The following is a 22899-nucleotide window of genomic DNA, read 5'->3' on the forward strand; positions in this document are numbered from 1 at the left end:
GTGTTTGAAGACACTTCCATTAAAATGGCGACATAAAACTTGGCAACTTTAATTTATGTTATTTTCAAGAATAATTCTATGCATATTCGCTAGAATCCCAGCAGAAGTATTTGCAGTGTTTTAGTTTGAAACTCTTGAATACAAATACAGTTTATTTTGGAGATGCACCTGTGTCAATATAACTGATGCATATCTTTATGAAAAGTCCACAAAGTTATCCAAAGATAATCTTGGTTATAGTTTCACTTCGCGATACTAGAACTCTGCATTGAGTGGTTAAAGTCCTTCACATTATTGCAAAAATCATTAACTTCCTCATTCTTTCTGAGTACTTAATGCGTCTACATCTAATTTCAATGCCCTGTGTTTCCTAGCTTTCACTGAAGCTCATTGGTACTTTGGATCTTTACTGTGGCGCAATTTGAAAAGGATAGAGATTGAACTAAAAAATGAAAAGTACTTCAGAGGTGATCCAGCATGAGGTAATGAGTTTGGAAACCTTCATCATAAATTAGCTAAACTTATTTAGAGGATGTAATCAAAATTAATGCATGGCATTCAAACTCATTTACTGTAGGTCTTGTGATTTGGCGCTTTTAGAATTACAGATCTTTGCCTGTAATATAGAAGTACGACTTGAATGAGATTAAATGTGCTTAGCAAACCGAACTGCAGTTGGAAATCATTTAATATGTTACCTGGGAATGTGGATTTATTTGGAAGTCTTGTTTATCTTGGAGATGTGGTATGTCAAAACAATAGTTGCAAAAAAGAAAAGGCGATGTGTCAAGATGACATTTGGAATCACGTTTAAATGAAATCATTTGGTGCCAAGAGTGATTCATTTGAGAACAGCAAGTACCTGCTGCAGCATGCAAAGTGTACACATTTTACCTTATCTAATATTTTCAAATGCATTTTGAAATGTTCCAATATTACGAAAAAGCAGATAAACAAAGCAGTCAATATTTCTCAACGTAAACTATTTCAGGAATTAACCAAATGAATCAAATGGTATAAAGTTTCTGGATGTTTTAAAGTATTAATAATGTTTCAACTATTTTGCTCGCTCTAAGTAATCTTCATGATGTGAAGATGCCGGCATTGGACTAAGTTAGAAATCTCACAACACCAGGTTGAAGTCCAACAGGTTTATTTGGTATCATGAACTTTTGGAACACTGCTCCTTTACAGGTAATCAAGTCTCTGCAGGTAAAGACAATGCAAGTGGAGAGAGGGATAATCACAGGTTAAAGAGGTGTGAATTGTCTCAAGCCAGGACAGTTAGTGAGATTTTGCAAGCCCAGGCCAAATGGTGGGGGTTACGTGTAGTGTGACATGAATCCAAGATCCTGGTTGAGGCCGTTCTCATGTGTGCGGAACTTGGCTATCAGTTTCTGCTTGTCGATTCTGCGTTATCGTATGTCTTGAAGGCAGTCTTGGAGAATGCTTACCTGAAGGTTGGATGCTGAATGTTCTTGACTGCTGAAGTGTTCCCCAACAGGAAGGGAACACTCCTGCCTGACACCCGGTGTCCATTCATCCATTGTCGTAGCGTCTGCATGGTCTCATCGATATACCACGCCTTGGGACATCCTTTACTGCAGCATACGAGGTAGACAACATTGGCCGAGTCGCATGAGTATGTTCTGTGTACCTGATGAGTGGTGTTCTCACATGATTATCCCTCTCTCCACTCGCATTGTCTGTACCTGTAGAAACTTCATTACCCGTAAAGACTCACATTCCAACCATTATCTTGCAATTGAGTCTCTGTCTATATATGCCTTGTTTGTGAATCCACCTCTTCACTCACCTGATGAAGGAGTAGTGCTCCAAAAGCTCGTGATACTAAATAAACCTATTAGAATTTAACCTGGTGTTGTGAGACTTCTTACTAAGTAACTTCCTTTCAGCAAATGGTCAATGACTTATGGCTCAGATTTTGTAGTAGAAATAACGGTGAGGTTATCAGCATTCACCATTACTAAAAAAGTAAATCAGATGAGCAACTATTGATGACTGCACAGATGCAGTTAAATGCAGGAATCAGGAAATTGCAGTTTGCGAGCCCTTTCGCCTCCAAAAGCTTCCCCAAGATACTTTGAAAGACATGGACAAGATAACATTGTGGTGCTTGCATGATAGATGCCTACTAAGCATGTCAGAAAAAGGTAGAGCTTGTCCCTTCCAGTGTAAGTAAATATTTAACAGTGTGATAAATCTTAGTTACTGTCAAACAACCTCTGTACCAATGAAAATTAACCATTACAAGTGTGGAATGTTAATCCTTTAGATTTTAGTAACTGAAAGTTTTAAAATCTGCAAAAAAACCTTTTACTTTTTCTTTCTGGCTCTTTAATCACTCTCTCGTGTTCTCTCTCGATCCCATCTTTTGTTCCATCTCTTTACTTTGCTCTTTATACACAATATTTGGGATTGAATTATATTCTAATGTAATGTTATGATCTTAAGTTACACTTCCTAGTTCAGATTCTGCATGTCTTAGTAAAAATTCTTCTGTCAGACTGAGTTAAGGAAAGTCTGAAATCCTGTGGAAAAGTGTAAGTTTAATGAATGGCAGGCTCTGTTTGTTAACTGTAAAATCCATGCCAATTGACTTTTTGGGCCCAATTTTCTGATATTCAGGGAATTACATCAAACTTAAAAACTTTTGAAACAAAACATTTCTATCAACATGTGTTCTTGTTATTTTCATTTATTAATACACAAAATGAATTGCAGCTTTACAGGCTTTTACAAGTGCACCATTGAAAACACTTTGTGGGGAGTTGGGGATGTAATCACAGAATCATAGGATCCCTACAGTGAAGGAGGAGGCAATTCGGCCCATCGAGTCTGCACCGAGCACAATCCCATCCAGGCCATATTCCCGTAACCCCACATGTTTACCCTGCTAATCCCTCGACTCTAGGTCAATTTAGCATGGCCAATCAACCTAACCTGCGCCCCTTTGGACTGTGGGAGGAAACTGGAACACCCCGAGGAAACCCACGCAGACACGGGGAGAATGTGCAAACTCCATACAGACAGTGATCCAAAGTCAGAATTGAACCCAGGTCTCTGGTGCTGTGAGGCAGCAGTGCTAGCCACTCTGCCACCGTGCCACCCTAATGTCAGTGGACTGATAATCCAGAGTCCCAGGTTAGTGCTCTGGGGAACATGGGGTCAAATCCCACCACAGCAGCTGGTGGAATTTAAGTGAACGCTAGTCTTAGTAATGGTGACCATAAAACTATAATTGGAAAACCCCATCTGGTTTACTAACATCCTTTAGGGGAAGAAAATCTGCCATCTTTACCTGGCCTTGACCTACATATGACTCCATACTCACAGCCAGCAATGTGGCTGCATCTTAACTGCCTTCTGAAATGACATTGCAAGACATTTAGTTCAAAGGCAATAAGGGATGGACTACAAATGTTGGCCTTGCCAACAACATCCAAATCCCATGAATAAATAAAAGAAAAACTTTAATAGTCCTAACATATTTTCTTGTGAATTCCAAAATACAACTGCACGAAGGCAAAATCAGCTTCCAGTCTTATTTTTTGTCATGATTCATTGCAGCTACAAAAGCAAAAGAAAATATTGACACATTCAATATGGCAATCTGATGCTGACATGATTGGCAACTGGTCAGGCATTAGTATAGTGATATTTTCCTCACACAATGCGGTGAAAGGTAGAGATGGAGATCAGAGTTCGTGCTAAAACTAGGTTAATATTTGATGTGGGTGCAATTTCTTTCATTAACTGGGAGTTTAGCATTGATTTGATTCCAAAACCATTTTCATTTTATATTCTGACACAACAGAATAGTTTAAAATTGGTCATCTCTATGTGGCAAAGACCCAATGTTTAAAACTGATTGTTCATTGATAGTAACTGAATGTTCTTGGTGACAAATTGGATTGATTGCAGAGCCTTAGATTGATTGCAGTCTGAGTTAGCAAAACAGTCAAAGACAACCAATTAGCAAGAACTCAATTTGCCTTAATTTGGATGTATGCTGACTGAGTTCTGCAAATGAAGACTAGCTTTGGGTTTAAAGTTGCTTAAATCCAGTCTAAAAAAGTTCTACAGAGGTCACGTTCAATGGCTGCCAAAGAGATGGGCATTGGACCAAAAACTTTGAGTTCCAAAGGAGTTTATTTGGCTCATTGTACCTCTGCCACTGCCAGCTCCATGTTAGGAGTTCCCAATTGAATCCGACTTACCTGTACTTTCTCATTAAGTTTCTCTTTATTTCTTATGGCAAAGTAACAAGATGTTACATTCTTTTCTTCAGTTTTCCGTTTCAATTTGTTTTTTCGCTGTTAGCCATGGCTCAGCACTCTTGCCCCAGTGCATGAATCCAGTATCATTTCTCCCATCTGTAGGACAAATCACACAACTATCCCTTACTGAATTGTATTTCTTTATAACAGGTAATGCCATTCACCTGCACTACAGAATAAAACTAATCTGATATAGAACATAGAACAGTGCAGCACAGAACAGGCCCTTCAGCCCACAATGTTGTGCCAAGCTTTGTCTGAAACCCAGATCAAGCTATTTCCTCCCTATCATCCCGAAGTACTCCATGTGCCTATCCAATAGCTTCTTAAATGTTCCTAAAGTTTCTGACTCCACTATCCCTGCAGGCAGTCCATTCCACACCCCAACCACTCTCTGCGTAAAGAACCTACCTTGGACATCCTGCCTATATCTCCCACCATGAACCCTATAGTTATGCCCCCTAGTTACCGCTCCATTCACCTGAGGAAATAGTCTTTGAACGTTCACTCTATCTATCCCCCTCATCATCTTATAAACCTCTATCAAGTCTCCTCTCAACCTCCTCCGCTCCAAAGAGAAAAGCCCAAGTTCCCTCAACCTTTCCTCATAAGACCTACCCTCCAAACCAGGCAGCATCCTGGTAAATCTCCTTTGCACTCTTTCCAGTGTCTCCACATCCTTCTTGTAGTGAGGTGACCAGAACTGCACACAATATTCCAAATGTGGTCTCACCAAGGTCCTGTACAGTTGCAGCATAACCCCACGGCTCTTAAACTCAAACCCCCTGTTAATGAACGCCAACACACGATAGGCCTTCTTCCCAGCTCTATCCACTTGAGTGGCAACCTTCAGAGATCTATGGATATGAACCCCAAGATCACTCTGTTCCTCCACATTCTTCAGAACCCTACCTTTGACCCTGTAATCCACATTTAAATTTGTCCTACCAAAATGAATCACCTCGCATTTGTCAGGGTTAAACTCCATTTGCCATTTTTCAGCCCAGCTCTGCATCCTATCTATATCTCTTTGCAGCCTACAACAGCCCTCCATCTCATCCACTACTCCACCAATCTTGGTGTCATCAGCAAATTTACTGATCCACCCTTCAGCCCCCTCCTCCAAGTCATTTATAAAAATGACAAATAGCAGAAGACCAAGCACTGATCCCTGTGGCACTCCACTGGTAACCGGTTTCCAGTCCGAAAATTTTCCATCCACCACCACCCTCTGTCTTCTGTTAGATACAGTAAGAAGTCTCACAACACCAGGTTAAAGTCCAACAGGTTTATTTGGTAGCAAATACCATAAGCTTTCGGAGCAATGCTCCTTCGTCAGATGGAGTAGTCTCTGTTCTCAAACAGGGCACAGACACAGAAGGCGAAGGAGCATTGCTCCGAAAGCTTATGGTATTTGCTACCAAATAAACCTGTTGGACTTTAACCTGGTGTTGTGAGACTTCTTACTGTGCTTACCCCAGTCCAACGCCGGCATCTCCACATCATTCTGTTAGATAGCCAGTTACCTATCCAATCGGCCAAACTTCCCTCCGTCCCACACATCCTTACTTTCTTCATAAGCCGACCGTGGGGGACTTTATCAAACGTCTTACTAAAATCCATGTATATGACATCAATTGCACTACCTTCATCTACACACTTAGTTACCTCCTCAAAAAATTCTATCAAATTTGTGAGGCAAGACTTGCCCTTCACAAATCCATGCTGACTATCCCGGATTAAGCTGCATCTTTCTAAATGGTCGTAAATCCTATCCCTAAGGACCTTTTCCATCAACTTACCGACCACCGAAGTAAGACTAACCGGCCTATAATTACCAGGGTCATTTCTATTCCCTTTCTTAAACAGAGGAACCACATTCGCCACTCTCCAGTCCTCTGGCACCACCCCCGTGGACAGTGAGGACGCAAAGATCAATGCCAAAGACTCTGCCTTGCCTCCCAAAGAATCCTAGGATATATTTCATCAGGCCCAGGGGACTAATCAACTTTCAGTTTATTCAAAATTGCTAGTACATCTTCCCTCCGAACATCTACTTCCTCCAGCCTATCAGCCTGTGACACCTTCTCTTCCTCACAAACATGGCCCCTCTCCTTGGTGAACACCTCTCCTATCTCTTCTGACTCCATGCACAAATTCCCACTGCCGTCCTTGACCGGCCCCAGCCTCACCCTGGTCATTCTTTTATTCCTCACATAAGAGTAAAAAGCCTTGGGGTTTTCCTTGATCCGACCCGCCAAGGACTTCTCATGCCCCCTCCTAGCTCTCCTAAGCCCCTTTTTCAGCTCATTTCTTGCTAACTTGTAACCCTCCATCGAGCCAACTGAACCTTGTTTTCTCAACCTAACATACGCTTCCTTCTTCCTCTTGACAAGACATTCCACCTCTTTTGTGAACCATGGTTCCCTCACTCGGCCATTTCCTGTCTGCCTGGCAGGGACATACCTATCAAGGACATGCAGTATTTGTTCCTTGAAAAAGTTCCACTTATCATTAGTGCCTTTGCCTGACAATTTTTGTTCCCATCCTATGCTTCCTAATTCCCGCCTGATTGCATCATAATTACCTCTTCCCCAATTGTAAACTATGCCCTGCCGTATGGCCCTCTCCCTCTCCATTGCAATAACAAAAGACACCGAATTGTGGTCACTATCTCCAAAGTGCTCTCCCACAACCAAATCCAACACTTGGCCCGGCTCATTTCCCATTACCAAATCCAATGTGGCCCCACCTCTTGTCGGCTTATCCACATATTGTGTCAGGAACCCCTCCTGCACACACTGCACAAAAACTGCCCCATCCGAACTATTCGACCTATAAAGGTTCCAATCAATATTTGGAAGGTTTATAATAGGGCCTATAGTAAACTCCTAACAACGTGACCGCTCCTTTCCTATTCCTAACCTCAGCCCATATTACCTCTGTAGGCAGATCCCCTTCGAAATGCCTTTCTGCAGCCGTTACACTCTCCTTGATTAACAGTGCCACTCCTCCACCTCTTTTACCAGCTACCCTACACTTACTGAAACATCTATACCCCGGAACTTCCAACAACCATTCCTGTCCTTGTTCTATCCATGTCTCCGTAATGGCCACAACATCGTAGTCCCAAGTGCCAATCCACGCCCCAAGTTCACCTACCTTATTTCGGATGCTCCTTGCATTGAAGTAGACACACTTCAACCCACCTTCTTGTCTGCTGGTACCCACCTTTGACCATGATACCCTTCCCAGTACCTCACTACACTCACTGACCTCTGGACTACAACTCCTTTTCCCATCCCCCTGACAAATTAGTTTAAATCCCCCCGAAGAGCCGTAGCAAATTTCCCTCCCAGGATATTGGTGCCCTTCTGGTTCAGGTGCACCCCGTCCTGTTGGTACAGGTCCCACCTTCCCCAGAAAGTGTTCCAATTATCCACATAGCTGAAACCCTCCCTCCTACACCATCCCTGCATCCATGTGTTTAACTGCACTCTCTCCCTGTTCCTCAACTCGCTATCCCGTGGCACCGGCAACATACCAGAGATGACAACCTGTTTTGTCCTGGCTCTCAGCTTCCACCCAAGCTCCCTGAATTCCTGTTTTAAGTCCCCGTCCCCTCTCTTACCTATGTCTTTGGTGCCGACGTGCACCACGACTTGTGACTGTTCCCCCTCCCCCTTTAGAATCCTGAAGACACGGTCGGAGATGTCACGGACCCTGGCATCCGGGAGGCAACATACCATCCGTGAGTCTCTCTTGTTGCCACAGAACCTCCTATCTATCCCTCTAACAAACGAGTCCCCAATAACTATAGCTCTACCGCTCTCCCCCTTTCCCTTCTGAGCCACAGGGACGGACTCAGCGCTGGCGATCTGGTCACTGCGGCTTACCACTGGTAGGTCGCCCCCCTCACCTGTATCCAAAGTGGAATACTTGTTGCTAAGGGGAACGACCACAGGGGATCCCCGCACCGACTGCTTCCTCCCAGCCCCTCTCACTGTCACCCATCTATTTTCATTCCCTGGAGCAACTATATCCCTGAAGCTTGTGTCTATGGTCTCTCTGCCTCCCTGATGACCCTAAGCTCATCCAACTCCAGCTCCAGCTCCCTAACGCGGTCTTGGAGGAGCTGCAGATGGGTGCACCTCCCCACAGGTGTAATCAGCAGGGACACTGACGGTGTCCCTCACCTCAAACATTCTGCAGGCGGTACATTGCACTGCCTTCACTTCCATCCCCTCCATATAAAACTTACTGCTACAAAGAAAAATAATTGCTCCAATGGAACACTGAAACCTTTTTCCCCTTCCTCAGAGTGCACTGGGAAAGAACAAGGATTCGAAATTAAAGGGTAACAGAATGAATTTAAACCTGTCCTGTGTTGCCCGTTTCCGCCTAAGCCCTGCGAGCCAAAGCCCTTACAGCTCTCACTCTGCTTCCCACTCACTCCACTGCCCGCTCCAGACGCTGCCCGCTGTATATTTTATTACAATTACTTGCAAGGACAATGGATTTTTATTTATTACTTCTGAAACCATTTGGTGATTAGCTTAAAAATAATGCCTCTCTTTCCCTTCCCCAATAAAAGTTTACTATTACATGACAACACATCAAAATGACTGCCAAAGAGGGAAAATAATATGCTTTAAATTGAATTCAACCTCCAGTGACAATTACTGACCAAGTTTATTGGTAGGAGCAGCTGTAGTCTGTTTTTTACTTCAAGCCAAGAAGTTATAGAAAAATCTATAAAAATAATGGACTAATGTTGGTTCTTTTAACATTTCTAGCAGATGTATTTTGGCATTGTTGTTTAACTTGGAGTTAATTCTGATGATTCCAGATGTAAAAAAAAAGATGCTGAGAGGAACTTGATATCCTCTCTGACCTGTTTATATCTTTCAACAAAGGATCTTTATTTGGTTCATAAAACCTAACAGAGAAATTAACTTTTTGGCATGTTGTAAGAAGCAATACACAAATAGCATTGCATAAAAAACCAATGATATCAGAACATAGGAAAAAAAAAAAATCAATATAAAATAAATGCTTGCATTTTTAGCAAGTTATTTTCATGACCACTGGAATCCCAGTGTACTTACAGCAAATGAAGTACATTTGAAGTGTAGTCACTTTTGTAATATAGGAAAGAAAATGCAGCAGCCAATTTGCATGCAACAAATCTTCACATACAAGTGACTAGATCATTTGTTTCTGTGATGTTGATTGAAGGATAAATATTAGGCAGGACACCATTACACCCCAGCTGCTGATGGAACCTTTTACAAATACCCAAAGAGACAAATGTTTAACATCTCATCCAAAATTGGCACCTCCTACAGTGCAGCACTTCCTCCGACTACAGCATTGGAGTGTCAGCTTTAGTTTTGTGCTCACACCCTGGAATGGGACTTGAACCTGGAATATTTTAGTGAAGAGTCAAGAGGGCTAACCATTGAAGCTGATACTGAAGTCTCCACCTGAAGGCTACACATGAAGGCTGTACAACCCTGTCAGTCTGAAGGGAACTATGGGTCTGTTCAAATGTTATAAAGAACCAAACAAACAAAAAGTCTATCACATATTTGCAATGAAAAGATGTGGTCAAAGAAGCACCAATATTTAGCTGAGTACATCAGGCCATATGAAATTCCTGTTGCATTTGGTAGAAATGTTGTTTCTGTTGCTATTGTTGTGCTGACCAAGGAAATCAGTTCCTTGGAAGCAATCAGTATACTGAGAGTATCTGTCATGACATGTGCAACATTATATAGATTCCTGGATGATGACAGGTAAATTCCTGACATTTTCTATTCATTCACGTAAATGTGAGCATCGCTGGCAAGGCCAACAGTTATTGCCAATCCCTTATTCCCCTAGAGACATTTGTGATGAGCTTCCTTCTTGGACAACTGTAGCTCATGTGGTGAAGATGTGCCATTAGGTAGGGATTACCACAGTGTTGACCCAGCAACAATGGAACAACAGCATCACTTTTCCAGGTCAGAATGGAAATGCCATGGAGGGAAACTTGCCAGTCACTTAGTTCCCATTGGCCTGATGTTTGTTGCCCTTCTGGGTGGTAGAAGTCACTAGATTTGGAAGGTACTGTTGAAGAACCATTAGTGAACTAGTGCGGTGCCATCTAGTAGATGGTACATACAGCTGCCATTGTGCATTGGTATTGGATGGAGTGAATGGTCAAGGTAGTTGATGAGATGCCAATCAAATGGGATGTTTTGTCCAGAATGGCATAGGGCTTCTTGAATGTTTTTAGAATGGCACTTATTTAGGTAAGTCAAGACATTCACAAATATGAAATGAAAGTTTCATGGATAATAAGGTTCATAGAAATACTACAGTGCAGAAGGAGGCCATTTGGCCCATTGAACCTGCTCCAAAAACAATCCCACCCAGGCCCTTTTCCTGTAACCCCATGTATTTACTCTATTCTTTCCATTTTAAGAACACAAGAAATATGAGCAAGGGTAGATCATATGGCCCATTGAGCTGATGTGAGGGAAAATAAGGTTACTTACTGTTTGAGGTTTTCTTCATGCGCTACAAGAACATTAGAAAAGCAGGAGAAGCCTGTCAAGCCTGCACCACCATTGAATATGATCATGGCTGATCTTGGTCTATAACTCCACTTTCCTGCCTGCTTCCTATATCTTTTGATTCCCTGAGAGAGCAAAGATCTATCTATGTTGTTTTGTTTTCTGTCCTTTTGATTTTGTGGGGCTGGAGTAGGAGGCAGGCAGAGGAGCGAACAATAGGTTCTTCACAATCCTGAATGTTGTCTAAGTGTATCACAGAGGCACTTTGGGGCCATGCTGTCTTAAATCTGGTGCACAATTTTCACATATTACATTCCTCCTATCTGATGATGCTCACCCTTCTCGCATTCAGATTTTTAATACATTGTGTGAATTTTTTTGCATCTTTGTAGCCAGAATGACAATATAAATAAACATCCCAATTTACTATATTTAAAACATGTGCTTCTATTCTGTGTCCAATGTGTTTGTTCAGCTTCATTTATTGAAAGGTTGTTAGTGGGAGAATAGTTAGGGATGCAGAAGAATATTTTTAAAATTTATGCAAAAGAAATATAAAACATTGAACACAGACCTATTGAGCAAGAATTCATCCGCAGTTCAGAAAAAAGGTGAATCAATTATCTGTTAACAAGATTAAATGCACTCATGGGTGTGTTCAGATTTCTCCTAAGATGGTGAACTATTGAACATCTAAAATATATACATCATTGACAATTTCTAAGCATTGAGGGGATAAATATGCTTATTCTTTATGCAGTAATTCAATATGTATTGATTTGAAATGATTTAGATTGTCTTCAGCAAAATTAGTGGGCTGCATTTCACGGTTAGTGGTAGAACAACATTACTCACGGCTGACCTTGAAGAAAGCGATCTCTGCGATGCAGAATTCCCCTTTCCTGATGTCAGTTTAAATCTGACATCAAATCAAAAGGAACCTCAGATATCCAACAACTGACTTGATGCCTTCAAGCAGGGCAAGGAGCCAATCAAATTGAATCATATCGAATTTCCCTCACATTTAATCATCCCTGCACATATTATTTCAAGTTTAACAGATAGCGAAATGTAGGATTGGGACACAAACATGAGGTTAAGGTAGCTGGTAAAATATCATAAACTCTAAATGAAATATTATTCAAATATATGGGGGATTACATATCATGGAGAAATTTGACATTCACAAATATGAAATGAAAGTTTCATGGATAATAAGGTTCATAGGAATACTACAGTGCAGAAGGAGGCCATTTGGCCCATTGAACCTGCTCCAAAAACAATCCCACTCAGGCCCTTTTCCCGTAACCCCACGTATTTACTCTGCTAATCCCACTGGCATTAAGGGACAATTTAGCATGGCCAATCAGGCTAACCCACACATCTTTGGAGTGTGGGGGAAAAAATTGGAGCACCCAATTATGTGACAGTAACTAATAACTTTTTAAAAAACTGTTAAAAACACCTCATTCAACAGAGTTTTTATAATGTGACTGTATGTAGAGGTGAAGTTTCTAGCCAGATCAATGATTTTGAATTGCTTTTAGTCTGGGGGAAGCTCAGCAGCACACCCTATGGAGAAGCATAGAATCGTCGATAACATCTGGACCTCCATGCTTAAGTGAGCATTTGCAGACTTCAGAAGCTTCTGGCAGACTCAAAGGAGAAATGAAGGCAAATGCAAACAGTTTCACTGTCATTACTGCTTACAAAATTGGGTCCTTTAGAATGATAAGAGAAGAACAAAGTTGCAGTGGGGCTGTTTATTGTGAAGGCATCACTTCCCAAATGATTAATTAATTGATGTTGGAGAACTGATGATTTTTTTGTGTCCCAGGGGGAATATTTACATAATTGATAGATGGTTTTGATGAACACAGCTGTATTCAATGTCTTGTCAAATTAATGCTTTCAATTGGAGTAAATTGATAATTATTATTTAATTTGGAGAAGACAGGTAATTGGCCTGAAACAATGTATAGTCAGTAATTGTTAATTTGCTCTCCAGTTAAAAGCAGTATAATAGGATGAGTAAGAAAACTTGAGCTTGTCTGCAAGCACTTTTATGCAACAGCTGGGACTAATAAAATGACTTGGTTAAAAATGTACTAGCACTGGGGTTAATGATGCTGATGTATTACTGATAGCAGAAAGAATGATGATTCAAGCTTATCAGAGGTGTTCACAAGAAATATAAGAAATAAGTCTTGAAAATTACTTGTACTCCTTTACATTGCAATAAATAATATTAAAACTCCTAATTTCAAGCTGCGAGGCATTTTCATACTTCAAACATTTGTTGTGAATCATGGAGTCACTTATGCTGAGCATTTTGGAAACCAATCTATTAACTTAAAGTAAAACGTTTATTTATTAGTTACAAGTAGTTTTACATTAACACTGCAATGAAGCTACTGTGAAAATCCCCGAGTCGCCACATTCAGGCACCTGTTCGGGTACACAGAGAGAATTTGGCATAGCCAATTGTCCTAGCCTGCACATCTTTGGACTGTGGGAGGAAACTGGAGGAAACTCACGCAGACACAGGGAGAATGTGCGATTTCCACACAGATAGTGACCCAAGTCGGGAGTCGAACCCGGGTCCCTGACACTGTGAGGCAGCAGTGCTTGCCACTGTGGTGCCCCTGTGCCATTCTTGGAGTCACTTTGCCAATGCAAAGAAGTTGAAAGCAGTGCTCAATTAATCTTTACAAACTTCTAGGTTCACTGGATGAGTATGGAGCTTTAAAACAATAGTAAGATTTAACACAATTTATATTTGCCCAGTGCAACTAGTGTAGTCAAAAATCCCAATGTGTGTCATTGGTGTATTATTAAACAATGTGAGTCATATAAGGAGATACTGGGATTGATGATCAAAAGCTTGTTCAATGAGGGGAGTCTAAAGATGTGTTTTAAAGAAAAGGAGAGGTTGTTTAAATATTGTGCATCAACACTGCTGTTTCATGTTGAAACATTTGATCATGAGTGACCAACCTTATCTTGCGATAGAAAATAGTTTAACCAAATGATCTTCTGGCTCATGCAACGTATGGAGGATAGAGGAATTCTTGATGCAGTTGGAAGCTAAGCTTAATGAGTTGAGTTTAAAGTTTATTTATTAGTGTCACAAGTAGGCTTACATGAACAAGTTACTTTGAAAATCCCCTAGTCACCACACTCCAGTGCCTGTTCAGGTACACTGGCCATGCAAAATTCTTCCTTAATGTACCTGACCAGCATATGTTTCAGACTTGTGGGAGGAAACCAGAGCACCCGGAGGAAACCCATCCAGACACGAGGAGAATGTGCAGACTCCACACAGACAATGACCCAAGCTGGGAATCAAATCCTGGTGCTGAGAAGCAGCAGTGCTAACTACTGTGCCACCATGCTGCTCAAGTTGACTAGTTGGATATATCTTGTGGGCCAAAGGCCATTTCTCACCTTGACCTTTTAACTTGTTTATGGATTTAAGTTTTAAGCTGGAAGACTTTCTGGGGTCATCAGTTCCAATTGTATTTTTGTTTTGGTTTATGGAGCCTATAAGAGCTTGGCTTGCATAAGAACGGGTGACTTTTTACAAGAATGTAATCCTCTGTGTACATGAAACATTTGCTGGGATACTTTTTAGAGAGTATCTGAACCTTGAAAGAGTAAATTATTCTTTGTAGGCTTTATCTGTTCATTCACTAATCTCCTGTAGCTTTACTTGTAATGCTTAGCTGCCAAACTTGCCTGCTTAAGTATTCACTGTGTAAATCCACATACATAATTGCTTGTAATTTTGCTTGGGTCGACTTAATGTCAGCAGATTTATATGTTTCAAGATCCAAACAAGGAAAACACAGACTGCCTTTCGGTGTATTTCTTTTGAGAGCACAGATTTATGAAGCATTAATTGCCCACTTTGGTAGTAGGATAGGAATGTCCAAAAGCCTTCCTGTCCTGGACTTAATCAGGGCAAAGGAGGGTAGGTGGTAGAATCCCCACCTGGCACCCTCTTGTCTGATTAAATGCTCCCTACCTCCAAATTCTTGATAAACTCTGCCTCTTGTGTGTTGTGCATACATTAGGCACAATGTCTGGGATTTGGCTTAGTTAGTTCGTATTCATGAGGTGGAATTTTCTAGATTCCTCCAGTTCAATGGTGGGAAGAGGGGGCCAATGTAGCGGGAGCTGAAAAGTTGGTTTCTTGCTGGCAAAAAAATGATGGTGGGAATGTGCACTTTTGCCCATCAGGGTGGGTCACCATTTCTGGTAGTGGCTGGCTTGGGACTGTTTGAAACGGATGAAGGCCTGACTGGAGTTGTTCCCCACCCCCACCACGCAATCATCCGCACCACCAGCGTCTGGATCAATGTGGTGTGCTAAGGTCAAATGTGCCAGCAAAAAGGTCTGGGGTAACTCACTGAGATCGGAAGGGATGGTGGATGCTTCCAGCAATCGGACCCTGGAATACCACATGCAGCATTGAGTGGGTGAAGCATCAAGCACATGAATCTTCTCAGTGCAGCAGCTTCTAGGAAGTGGATGCTGTCGACACAGCAGCTTCCAGGAGGTGGGTGTTGTTGTTGCAGCAGCTTCTTGCATGGTTTCGATCTCCGAGTTGTAGGTGAATGGCTGTCGGAGGTACTGTTGCTTTGTCCTGGGATGGGGGGATGTGGGGTTATATGGGGATGAGAGGAATGAAGAGGTGGGGTGGGTGTGGAAGCCTAGATAGTGTTTGTGGTGGTAGGGGACACAGATGCTGGAGGTTTGTTGAATGTGTGAGCTGGTTTGGATTGGGAAAGTGGGGTGGACGATGCTCCTTGCTCATGTGCCGGGGCGGGTGGGAGGGTTAGAGAACATGTGTAGGTGTGAAAGGACATGGGTGGGGAGGCAAAGTGGCTCAGAGAGCGCAGCCTGGTGTGTCACTTGAAGAGTCCTAAAGGGCATACTCAGAAGAACCGGCAGTTGGAAAGGGAGGATGAGAGTTTGGCGATGGTAGTTGTAGGTGCATTGAGGGGATGTGTGGAGTTTGCACATTTTCCCCGTGTCTGCGTGGGATTCCTCCCACAATCCAAAGGTGTGTGGGTTATGTGGATTGGCTGTGCTAAATTGCCCCTTAGTGTCACGGGACTAGCTAGGGCAAATGCATGGGGTGTGGAGATAGGACCAGGGTTTGCGTTGGTGCAGACTAGATCGGTCGAATGACCACCTTCTGCATTGTAGGATGCTACAATTCTATGAGGAAGAGCAGGTAGATTCTGGAGGTCAGAAGGATTGTGGTTGGGGGTGGGGGGTGCGTGGGAAGAGGGATGTCTATTGTAATTGAGATGGGCTCTTCACCAAGATAGACGATTTCAACATTCCCTGCATGAGTTAGAGGGTGATGGGCGAAAGTTGATGGGTAATGGTAGGGAAGTCAAATGTTGCATCTGGGAAGGGTAGGGGGGTAGGGTATGGGTATTTAACTGGCCACTACAGGTCATGTGAACCATCGTTGCTCTTAATGTTTGGGATATGGGTGTGGTGGCTAGGCCAGCATTTATTGCCCTTGAGAAGATGGTGGTGAGCTGCCTTCTTGAACTGATGCTATCCCTGAGGTGTAGGTACACCCACACCACTGTTAGGGAACGTGTTTCAGTACTTTGACCCAGTGACAGTGAAGGAACAGAAAAATATTTCCAAGCCAGGATGGTGAGTGTCTTGGAGGGGAACCTCCAGGTGGTGGTGTTCCTAGCTATCTGCTGCACTTGTCCTTCTAGATGGTCATGGGTTTGAAAGGTGCTGCCTAAGAAACCTTGGTGAGTTTCTGCAGTGCATCTTACCGATGGTGCACATGGCTGCCACCGTTTGTCATGGTGGAGGGATTGAATGTTTGTGGAAGGGGAAGCAATCAAGCAGGCTGCTTTGTCCTGAATGGTGTTGAGCATCTTGAGTGTTGTTGGAGCTGCACTCATCCAGGCAAGTGCTATCATAAATGTATACAGCACAGAAAAGGCCATTTGCACCTGCACCAGTCAAAGACAAACCACCTAACCATTATAATCCCATTTTCTAGCACTTGGCCCGTTGCCTTGGCATTGCAAGTCAGTAGCCCCCTCCCATCTTCACCCTCTCTCCTATTGTGCCTTAAATATTTCCTATGCGAGGAGAGAAGATAGGGTTCAGAATTGTTGGGTTTCATGCGACTTTCTCATTTTTTTTGTTTTACCAATAACCACTGGATTGTGTTCCATGTGATTACTGCACTGCAGGCTGTCCCCAAGGATTCTGTGGGAGGGTCCCTGATTTATATAGGTTTTTCAAATGTGGCGAGGATGGTTTTGAGCTACATGTGATTGTAGCCATGACAATGACATTAACCTGTGTTGCAGGGGTTGTGCATTGTCTGGTTGCTAGCCTCTGCAAACGTGCAAATGTCTCTAGGTTTTGTCTGTGGCTCGTGATTTATTTTTCTGGTTCAAAAGATTTTACCTGGGAGTTGATGTCTCAAAAAATATCTTATTGTGTGATGCTCTTCACTTTCGAAGCAATAAGACAGATCTTGTGGAGCACAAGATAAATTTCAGTAGGCAAAGAAAACTTTAAGGAATGGGGTTATATATCTTGGCACATTGCCAAAATTCAGGGCCAGTGTAAATCTTGAGGCCATTAAGATCTAACGAAATGCTGAAGTGCTCGGCTGAGGGCAAGGATGATCCATAAACATTTGGTGACCTTTTTACAGAAATGTATCAATTTTAAGGTGTGGTCAGACTCAAAAAGTGCCTGCTGTTGTCATGAGATTGCAGGTCAACGGTTCCATTGGTGAGCTACTGGCTAAATCCAAATTTCAGTAACTGTGTTCATTTCTGTCAACAGGGATCCCAACTTGGGTGTATTAGAAGCACCAGTTGCAGTGGCAGGTTAGGGTTAGTGTTTTGATCAAGATGGCTGGTGTTACTTGGGATTCAGCTGGTATTGTGTATGGGAAGGATGGGACACTGGGATCGTTTCAGCTTCTGTGGCATTTGCTTGTTTTACCTTGTGTGCATTATGGGATGATTGGAGCAGCTGTGACATGAGGCTGGGGTCGCCGTGTGAGTCGGGGAACTGATGCATTCAGGGCTTTTGGAAGCAATTACATCCCTTTTAGTAGATTATTCATATGGAGGAATCCTTGCCCCTTCTTTCTCAGCTCTGGGGGATTTCAGGCAGGAATTGAAGTGGGCTCTCGAGGTTTTGCTGAATGTAATATGATACCAGAAGTTTTTTATTTGTTTGTGGGAGGTGGATATTGCTGGCTGGGCCAACAATTAGTGCCCATCCCTGAGGGAATTTAAGAGTCAACGACTGCTGTGGGTCTGGAGTCACTTACAGGCCAGATCAAGTAAGCACAGCAGATTTCCTAGTCCAGTGACAATACAACTAAGCCACTGCCTCCATCAACTTACTTTGCATCTGTAACAAAGTATTTCGAACATACATCTGATGCAAAATTTATATAAGCATTGATCATACATAATACCAGAAGAAACTGGGAGGAGGCCATTTGCCTTTCGAGCTTGCTCAGTGAGTCAATAAGATAATGGCTGAATTGCCTCAACTCTATCTTTGACGTATTCCCTTTTTACCCAAAGATTTATTGATCGCCGACTGGGCATCCACAGCTGTCTGGGATAGAGTCCAAAGATTCACAATCAGTTTGAGTGAAGACATTTCTCCATGGTCAATCCTTTATTAGACTTCCCAGTTAGGAAAAAAACATTTATTTTCAGTACCCAGTTCCTTAATTGTCTGTTTTTAATTAGATCACCTATTATTCTTCCGAATGCCAAGGAATATAAGTCTAGCCTACTCAATCTTTCCACAAAGGACAATTCCCTCACCCCAGGAAGCAGTCTAACGAACCTTAATTGTGCTTCCTCCAGGACAAGTGTGTCCTTCTTGGGTAAAGAGACCAAAACTGCACATTGTTCTCCAAATGTGACCTCCCCCAGTGTCCTGCAGTAATTGTTGTAAGACCTAATTACTCTTGCTGATATGACATTTGCGTTCCTAATTGTCTGCTGTACCTGCATGTAAACTTTTTGCGATTTACGTTCAAGGGCACCAGGTTCTGTTGAATGCACCATTCAACAAATATTCTGCTTAATTTTTTACTTTTCTAATTGGACAAAAGGACACGTTCACCCAACCTATATATATCCCTCTGAGACACCTTGCATCCTCCTCACAAAGGTGGAGGGAAAGGAACTTTTGTATTATCAGCAAACTTGTATCCATTCGACTTAGTTCTCTCACCTAAGCCACTAACATAGATTATAAAAAACTATGGCCCAAGTACTGATTCTCTCTGATACCCTGTTAGTTATAGCTGGCCAATCTGAACAAGCCCCAGTTATTAATAATCTTTAATCCATGCTAACGTATTGCTCCCAATCCCTTTGTGTAAATGACCTGAATAAAAAATAAATAAATAGAGAGGAAGCTGAGAATGAGAGAAACTTAACTAATATCATTAAAACCTGATGAAATGAGACATCATAGGCCAAATTCTCCAAAATAATTCTAAGTGTTGAATTTATGGGAAAACGAGTAATTCATGCTGATTTTTTCAGTGGGAGTTCACACTCGAATCTCCCACACTCGGTGCAATGCAGAGGCCATCAGTGTGAATATCATTAGATTTCAGGGGGCGGTGCCTATTCTCGCTGGAGAGGTTGAAATCAGCAGCCTCTGCACATGTCTGTGGCCCCGAACTGTCAGCCTCCCGTTTGCTGGCCAGCTCAATCGCTAAAATTCACCCAATCCCCAAAGTTCTGCCCCCTAACCTCCCCACAGTCTGATCGCAGCCCCCATGACCATTCCTGGGTCAGCCTCAACCCCATCCTGTCCTGTCCTGTCCCAATCTCCCCTCACCCCTGCAGAGCCGATCCCACCCCTCCTGCAGTGCCTCATGCCCCTCGGGCGGTGCTGGGGGCACAGGCTGGCACTGCCAGGGTGCCAATGCCCAGGGGGCACCATCCCTCCACCGCCTGACCCCCTGGGGGACTCTGATTGCTCCCCCCTTCACTCCAGCGGGGTCAACCTGGGGTGAAACACTCTGGCGAGGCAGGAAAGGCTAGCGGGCCTGGAGAATTCTGTCCTAGGCCCACTAATAGCATTCAAATGATATTTAAAAATTCATTTAAATGCTAGCCGTGCCTCCCCAGCGATTTTGAATATGGAGCAGACCGCGCCGGAAATCCGGTGGTGGGAGACACTAGCGGGGTGCGAACGCATGCACAAACCCTGCGCATCGCCCCCTGCGCAACTCTGTCCGCTATGCAAAAAAAATTAGCTCAGGGGGATGGGAGAATGACAGCCCACTTGTTAAGTTGATTTCAGAAATGGTTTGACAGTAATTCAGACAAGAAATTGCATTGGCGTGGTTAAAAACAAAACTGAACAGGGAAAGAAAATTGGGAAGTATAGCAATTTCGTGCCATTCCATATACTTCAGGGGTGAGAATCTCTGAGGTAATATAGTTCTGGCTGTTCAAGGCAACCAAGGCAGTCACTTTCTGATATGTGCACTTAACTGATTTGTGGCCACTGGCAGTTTCTGTCTGATTTACATATCAATAACTGGTTAGTGCTGGTTAGTCACGTTGATTTTTATTCTAAAATTGACATTACATCAGCAGGAGGAGAGCACCTTCCAGAAATGCCACTGCACCTTGATTTCAGATGTCTTTTTTTGTTGTGTGGAAGTGTTAATATTAATCATCTGTTCAGTGAATCAGACAAAAATAACAAGTTGTTTAAAGGTAGACAAATAATGCATGATACAGCGCAGATGTCATTGGCAAAGCATCTCTTGCAGTTAGTGAACAATTATCCAGTTCAGCCTCTTCTTGCAACACCTCTTAAATGTGAATGAATCATGGTAGCTTGATAACATGTTACTCACTCATTGGCTCAGCATTGCGTGATACTTTGCATTTTGAAAAGATGCAGTTAATGAGTCCTTTGTACTAAAAATGTTCTGTTACTCTTGATAAAACATCGTGAACTGGCCAGCAAAACAAATGTATTGGTTACTTGTGTAATGTAGCATTGCACAGCTGGCTAGTTTGCAAATATCATTTGCAAGCTGGAATGATGAGTGGGATTTACCGCACATCCTGATGTGTGTGTTGCGGCAGTGGGAGGCTGCCTGCCATTGCCGGAAAGTTCCAGCCGCCATGGCCTTAAAGCTTAGATAGAGTATCTCACTTCTGGTTACCCAAAAACTGAACACTTTATTTTCTGTCCTCAGCAAACCTTGACCCCTACATGATGACTAGTTGCTGATTACTGATTGATTCGCCATCTTATTAGTCCTGCATCCATTATTCACTGAATGAAGGCATTCCAATTTGGCAAGTTTCAAAATCTGGAAGAGTCTCATGATTGCCGGATCTGAGTACTATGTAGAAATTGTCACAAATGCAACCAACATGATACTTTCTAATGGTGATTGTTGTTGTCGGATTTGAATACCATTCATTAGATCTTAAAGTCTTTATAACTTTATGTTATAAGAGGAATTTCACAGTAATTTCATTGCAGTGTTAATGTAAGCCTTACTTGTGACTAACAAATAAACTTTAAACTTTATGTTAATTGTATTAACTACAAGAACTGTACATACAGTAAAGGGTTCAAGGTGGTCTCCATGCTGGCTTGTGCACTTGGTTCTGCCTGACACTAGACTGACCCCTGCGTGATTGTGTTCTCTTACATCACTGTGTGTGGGCAGTACTGTACTCCATCCCCCATGAAATCTTTCGTGTGCCAAAATCTTTATGCTACAAATGTTGGCTTCGGATCCAGGACGTGAATTTAAAACAATTTCTGTATAGTTTCCTTACTGCAGGGATTCTGATTACTGCATTTGAAAAAGCAATGTCTTACTCACCTGGAAATGGCCTCTCTTAGTAGCATCCTTTCTCGACTACTTAATATGGGTGCAGGAAACTCCCTCAACGAGCATCATTGCAATCTGGTTTCCTTTTTAGCAGGGGACACAAAGGGAGCAACGCTAAACCTTTCAACTTCCAATTGTAAAAGACAATAAGTACTGAGCACCATAGTTATGGGAGGTACAAAATCCCAGAAAGGTCATTTTTTAACTCTACTTAAAGAAGAGTTTCTGGTTTAATTATTTGCAAATGGCAAGTACTATTGGCCGCTGACACCACAGCAGAAGGAAAAAGCACATTGCGAGGTTTGGAGTAAAGCTTTGAAGAAATATCTCCTTGTTCAATTTTCCTTTCAGTGAATGAATAGCACCTTCAGGTGACTGAAAAGAGGAAAATCGAAGTCTAATTTTGAAATACTAATGGGGTAGGGTTTGATAGCTCTTTGGCGATTGTATTTTGTAATCACTGAAAACAAATGGAGTGGGTGGTGGTGGAGGAGGTCTGTAACTGATTACATTTGTCTCCTTTTTATTAGACAATAGAAAAGTTAGACAATCAGGAGTCTGCTTATCACTATTTTTACAAAATAGCCATGGATACATGCCTGCATACGAGGTTAACCTACCGATCAATTTTTAAAAAGCTCATGCTCTTGGCTGTTTGTGTGACATTAATTTGGCTTCTTTCTCCAGCTGGCTGATTATTGGCTGGAAAAAGCCAGGCATTCTGTGGTAATATAGTGACTAAATGCAGGTCATGTCATTCTTGGACCTGGTGTTCTGCCATGCTTTAAAAGTACTTTAAGTCTACATCCCAGCTTACGTTTTTATTTTCAGTTTAGTTATCTTTCTGATTTATTAAACTGATGGATGTGTTCTTTTTTGCATGTCTTACTCTTTTTCTGATGTCTTTACATCTTGAAATAAAAATCATTCACCAGGTTTCCTCCCATTCCACAACCCCTCTCCTCCCCCACCAATGTGTTGTGTATTTGCTTTCAAATAGACAAGGTATAATTCCTATTTGGAATGGTGTTCCATGAACTCAAATTGACCAGCTGAAGTGAGGTGGCATATTTTTCCATGCTGTACTTGTATGTTAGTCACAAGTGAAAGATAA

At 42.3% G+C, this 22899-nt stretch overlaps 1 protein-coding gene across 1 annotated transcript in view; it reads left to right on the forward strand.

Moving 5' to 3' along the window:
* The first annotated feature begins 378 nt into the window (after positions 1-378).
* The window catches only part of slc23a1 (solute carrier family 23 member 1), an 80279-nt gene continuing 57758 nt past the window's right edge, over positions 379-22899 (forward strand). Inside the window, exon 1 of the mRNA XM_078231032.1 lies at positions 379-482. Within this exon, the coding sequence (XP_078087158.1) occupies positions 450-482 (33 nt within the window). The 5' untranslated portion in view covers positions 379-449. The remainder of the gene's footprint in view (positions 483-22899) is intronic.

Source organism: Mustelus asterias, chromosome 16 (genome assembly GCF_964213995.1).
Source record: "Mustelus asterias chromosome 16, sMusAst1.hap1.1, whole genome shotgun sequence".
NCBI classification, from domain to species: domain Eukaryota; kingdom Metazoa; phylum Chordata; class Chondrichthyes; order Carcharhiniformes; family Triakidae; genus Mustelus; species Mustelus asterias.